General features: G+C 59.2%; 1 protein-coding gene across 2 annotated transcripts in view; it reads right to left on the minus strand.

The window, feature by feature from the left end:
• Positions 1-4,380, minus strand: part of PGF (placental growth factor) — an 11,851-nt gene extending 7,471 nt beyond the window's left edge. Inside the window, exon 1 of one of the 2 annotated variants that reach the window (XM_057373867.1) lies at positions 4,077-4,380. In XM_057373867.1, coding sequence (XP_057229850.1) covers positions 4,077-4,229 — 153 coding nt within the window. In that variant the 5' untranslated portion in view covers positions 4,230-4,380. The remainder of the gene's footprint in view (positions 1-4,076) is intronic. The other variant, XM_057373781.1, reaches the window with a different exon arrangement.
• Positions 4,381-5,118: the final 738 nt, after the last annotated feature.

A 5,118-nucleotide genomic window follows, 5' to 3' on the forward strand; every position in this document is an offset into this window, starting at 1 on the left:
CATGGGAGCGCGCTCCGCTCCGCCGCCGTATTTCACCGCCACCGCCCCGCCGCCGCCCCGCCCCGGCCCCGCCGCGGGGCGGGAGCAGGTGTCCGGCCCCGGCGGCCGCGGGGATGGCCGGTGCTCCCGGGCTCGGTGGAGCCCCCTCCTCCAGCGTCCCCTCACCGCCTTCGGCCATTTCTCCATCGGGCTGCCCCGGCGCTTCTGCTCACCGGTGCGCGGCCGGTGAATCTCCGGTGGGCGGGAAGCCTCGGGGCTGTGTCGGGCTTCTCGGCATGCTGTTTTCGCATGCCCATCCAGCCGTTCTGTGCCYGCCTGGCTCCCCTGCGCCCATAAACAGCCCCTTTCCCATCCATCCTCTCCATCTCCCTACCGATGCCCTGCTCCCACTCAGACATCCCGTGAGTGACCACCCACCCCCTTCCCCCTCAAGCTGCCCCGTGCCTGTTCCATCAGCCCCTGCCGTTGGACCCCTGTCAGACGGTTTCCAGCCCCCCATAGYCTCAGGTCAGCATCCCGGTTCTGGTCTACAGCTTGGAAGGGAGCACAGGAGGTCGGGGTTCAAACCATACTGCCAATCCAAAGGAGCTCTGTGGCCTTTTCTGTTCTATTTTTAAGCCCCAGTGGCCAGGGAAGCTGGAACTATGGGAAATGTGATGAGATGCCAACAGGCAACACGATCCCCCGTGGGCTGCAGGTCCCAGGGAAATAACGGGCTCTGTGTCCATGCCAGGATTCACGTTTCTGTCCTCCTGGGAGAGCAGGGAGGTTGCTTCAGGGTTTCCCCACCTAACACTATGTGAGGTCTGTCCCTGTGGCATGAGGATTCCAGTGGCCTGCTCCCAGSCCCGTGGGATCAGTCCCCAGGGGATGCAGGACATGCCAGCTGCCTGTCCTCAGCCCAGTTGGGCCATGCAGGTGGCAGTGACACAGGCATCAGCAGGAACTGGACTCTGTCAGGAGCTTCTAGGCATCGGTRCCACTGAAAGTGTGAGAAAGCTGCTGGAGCAAGGCCTGGCAAATTAGCATGGAGATGCTGTAGAGATAAGCACACAGTAATCCCAGCCCCACCGCGGGGCGGGTGTGCTGCAGTTCATCACTCAGCGGCTCGGCAGCTGCCGGGGGGGTGCTGCCGTGGCGCTGTTCAGTGCCTGTTCATGCTCTTACTCCTGGCTGGGCAGCAAAGAGCAGGTAACATCCTTAATATGATGACTGGAGCATGCCTATGCTCTCCCCCTGCCACCCTATGGACCCTCCTGGGCCAAGGGGACCCCTCTCTGCTTCCTCAGGGATGGTTGTGAGATGGGGCTGAAGGGAGCWTTTCCTCCCATCCAAGAGCAGAGCCCGCCCTGAACAGCAGCTGCCGGCTCACTGGACAGACAGAATCCTGTTATTGCAAAGACCGTGACCACACGGGGCCTCATGCCTGTCCTTGCAGGAAGGTCCCTTGGGGCCACCTCTYAGACACAAGGCCAGCCTCTGGCACTGGAGCAAAGGGCTCTCCCCCAGGAGCCGTGTGGCTGGGGAGAGCAGCCCTTAATTGCTTAGTGCAGTCCTGTTCCTGGTCTGAAGCTATTTCCTCAGAGGTTGGGCAGAGTTTACATTCCTGGGATGAGCATCCACTCTCTAGACAGTGTGGAACAGAGACAGGAGAAGAGAAATTATATTTGGACACTGGTAACCTGTGATCAGTAACATCCTTCATATGGGAGAAACATCAAACTGGCTGGGGCCACAGTTTCTTGCTTTCCCCTCTGCCATGCTCCTTCCCGGGGGGCCAACTCTGTCCTTCCCCAGCTGCAGGGTAGGGCTGGAGGTCGATGCTATAAATGTACCAGCATTTATTGTACCGCCTCCCACTGGGCTCTGGGGAGCAGAGTTACGCACTTTGGGAACAAGGGACAGAGGAAGCTCAAGGAACCAGCCAGGGACGTAAGGAAAATAGAGACATTTCCTTAAAGAGCAGATGCCTCCCCTGCAGTGAACCCCATGCAGTGACTGCTGGCTGAGAGCATCACCTGGAATATAGCACTGCCTGCCTGTGCCACCTCCCTGCCCTGCTCACAGAGTGGGGAATGATGCTGTGCCCTGGCTGTGGGTGAGTCCTGGCTGTCCAGTGGGGAAGGCCAGCCCTGGCACCCAGCTGCAAGCATGCTGTGGCACAGCCCTGCCAGGGAACAGGGTCACYTTCATGCCTCCTACACCTCCTGGGTAAGGGGCAAGAGCAAGGCCCCTGGCTGTCCGTGAGCATTGAAACAGCCCAGAGCAAGCATCTGCTCTTCCCTGCAGAACCCCACCCTGCTCATTGCAGGCAAGATCCTTCTAAGTCATCTTTTCTGTAAAACAGCCTCATTTCAGCATCAGAGYTCTCTCACGGGCATCTTATCCCCTACAAAATCCCACCTTTGGCATCTCACATGGAAAGAACCCAACAAAAATTTGTACCTGTGTCATTCTTAAACCAACTGTAGCCAGGACCTCCTGTGTCAGCCCTGAAGCCTTTGGAGAACACCGCTGAAATCCTCAGGGCATGGTTTTTGTTCTGCTGCTATTTAGGACACAGCTATAGACTTCCACCAAGAGAACTGCCAAACCCTCCATGACTGAGGGCCTAGCACAGTCACACTCTTGTGTTTGACCCCAGTGGTCAAGAATCCCACCAGCAGCTCCCTATGTCCTGCACTGTGATGGGACTCCCGAGGTCAAAGCAGCACGAAGGCGAGAGGCACTGGGCTCCTCACACCTGCCTGTCATCCGTGAGTCCCCAGATTTCACCCTCGCTGTTTCATTTGACTGCTTTGCCTTTCCTGTGATCTCTTCTAAGGGAGTCTCCCAAGCTCCACTATCAGCSAGCCAGTCCACAGTTAGCACTGAGATAAACCAGGTCAATCATCGCCAGTTTGCGTCTCCACAGTGAGAATGAGGGTGGGAATGGTCCGGCTGGGGCTTGCCCAGCTCCAGCCTTTTGGCACAGTGAACCCAGGCCTCTTTGCCAGGAGACTGCTGCTGACTTCTGAGAAACGCAGGGCTCTCCAGTGCCCTCACAGGCAAGCAGGGCTGCACCAATGAGTCCTGAACTGTCAGTGTCACACCTCAAGCTAACAACTTGCAAACAACCTCCCTGGGTTCCTGGTGCCCGAAGGACTCCTCAGAGCTGTGCTGCAGCAGCTCCRAGAGATGCCCTCGGCAGCACATGCCTTGTCCCTGGCTGCGGTGGCGTCAGTGACTGTCGCAGCCCAGGTGCGCCGRGGATGTGTTTGCCGAGGGGAGGCTGACAATAGCGGGAAATGGGCCGGGCCGTGCACCCCGATGTGGTGGCTCGCAGCCCCGGCCGCTGTGCCCGCGGCAGGCGGAAGCGTCCGGCCTTAGTCAGCGCTGGCCGCACGTGGCAGGAACTCTGCTGTTTGTTTTGGTTCCTGGGGAGGGGAGCTCAGCCTCCCTGGGGACCCACAACCAAAACTGCAGGCACCTGACACTCCAGCCCTGTGCCTGGGGACATCAGCGCCTGGTCCCCATGGCTCACAGRCATCGGGGACTGGCCTAGGACAAAGAGAGTTTGGGGGTAGGGGCATGGGATGAGCACCGGGGCTGCCTGAGAGAGCTCCAGGCAGACGATCCAGGCAAGGGAAATCCGAGGCAAGCGTGGCTACTGCTTTCAGACGAGACGTAAAGCCCTCATGGGGGCGGGGACGATGCTACAAAGAAGGACGTCCCTGGGACTGCCAGACCCAAGCCCTGGGAAGCYGTGGCCCTCATCCAGACAGTGCTCAGGAACAGGACGATGGTGGCAAACCCAGTGCCACTCAGCTTAGCTTTCAGTGGCCAGTGACTGGGCAGCCCCACGCTGCAGGGACTGGCCCGGCCATGAGTGTTTGCACAAAAGCACAGCCCTGGAGCAGGGTGAGGCACTGGAGAGCCAAACCGCAGCTCCGAGAATACGTGGGTACCTACAGGTAAGCATTCTGTCAGCAGCCCCAACAGCAAGTGCAGTTACCGAGCCAAAACAACAGCCCCGTGCACATGGGGCACCGAGAGACCCGAGCAGGAAGCAGAAACAGTAACCACACACAGCTCACCCTGCTTTGTCCAAGCTCCTCTCCTGAAGCTCTGTGTAGAAGCTGAGCCTTCAAACCCCAGAAAGCCTGGAAATTTCTCTCCAGCAACTGCAGAGCGCTGTGCCTGGGAAAAACAAGGCTGCGGCCAGGATGGACTGGTGCAGAAGGGTGCATGACCTTCTGCCACCGGCAGAGATGGAGCACCCTGGGCCCGCAGGGGTGGAGGCACAGGGTACGGCAACCGCGGGAGGGATGAGACTCTTCCAGCAGGAACAGAGCGGCTCTCTGCTCGGGAAAGAGACAGAGGTTACTCTTCCGCCAGAGAACCGAGCACATTCTGCACATTCATCATGTTTCATCTGCCCTGGGGAAAGGGCAGTGAGCACTGAACAGAGAGGAGAGGCGCACAAAGTGGCTGCTGCTCTGCTTCTGCTGCCCCTCACCTCCCAGCTTTCCCAGCCCAGCCGGTCGGTGGGCAGGGGCTGCCAGGCGCTTTTCTCTCCTGCCAAACTGGAACCCGATCCACACCCAGCCCAGAGCTTCTGGCTGCTTATCATGTGGATGCAGTTCTCCTGCTTTTAGTTGTCATAATATTGACACAAAGCAAAATAATAGTGATGGCGAGACTCTGCCCGGCTCTGGAAGGCAACCAGGCAAGAAGACGGGGAGCAGCAGACTCTGCTATTGTGTGGGACAGGGCAGCAGCCAGGGCTGSTTCCAAGCTCTGCTCCCCAGCATCACTCCTGCTGATAAGGGGGGTGTGGGATGTGGGCTGAGGGGGATATAAGCTCCACAGCACACTCTCCCTGCTGAGGAGAGTGAACGTGTGTATCGGCAGGGCTTCATCCCAGAGGCTTTCCCAGAATGTGGGTGGAGGAGTGGCTCATCTCTCCCTTTCCCTGAAACCTGGCAGGCGCTGAATAGCTGCCATCACCCGCAGCAGACAATGAGCAAAGCGAGCCYGGGACCAGCTGCAGCGCCGGGAGTGCGTGAGCAGAGGAACTGCGGGGAGCTGGCTGGTGACCAGGAAGCAGCCCAGACTGCTGGTGTCACGGACCCCCCC

The sequence above is a fragment of the Malurus melanocephalus genome, unplaced genomic scaffold, assembly GCF_030028575.1.
Source record: "Malurus melanocephalus ecotype Western Australia unplaced genomic scaffold, MMel_1.1 scaffold_0, whole genome shotgun sequence".
Taxonomy (NCBI): domain Eukaryota; kingdom Metazoa; phylum Chordata; class Aves; order Passeriformes; family Maluridae; genus Malurus; species Malurus melanocephalus.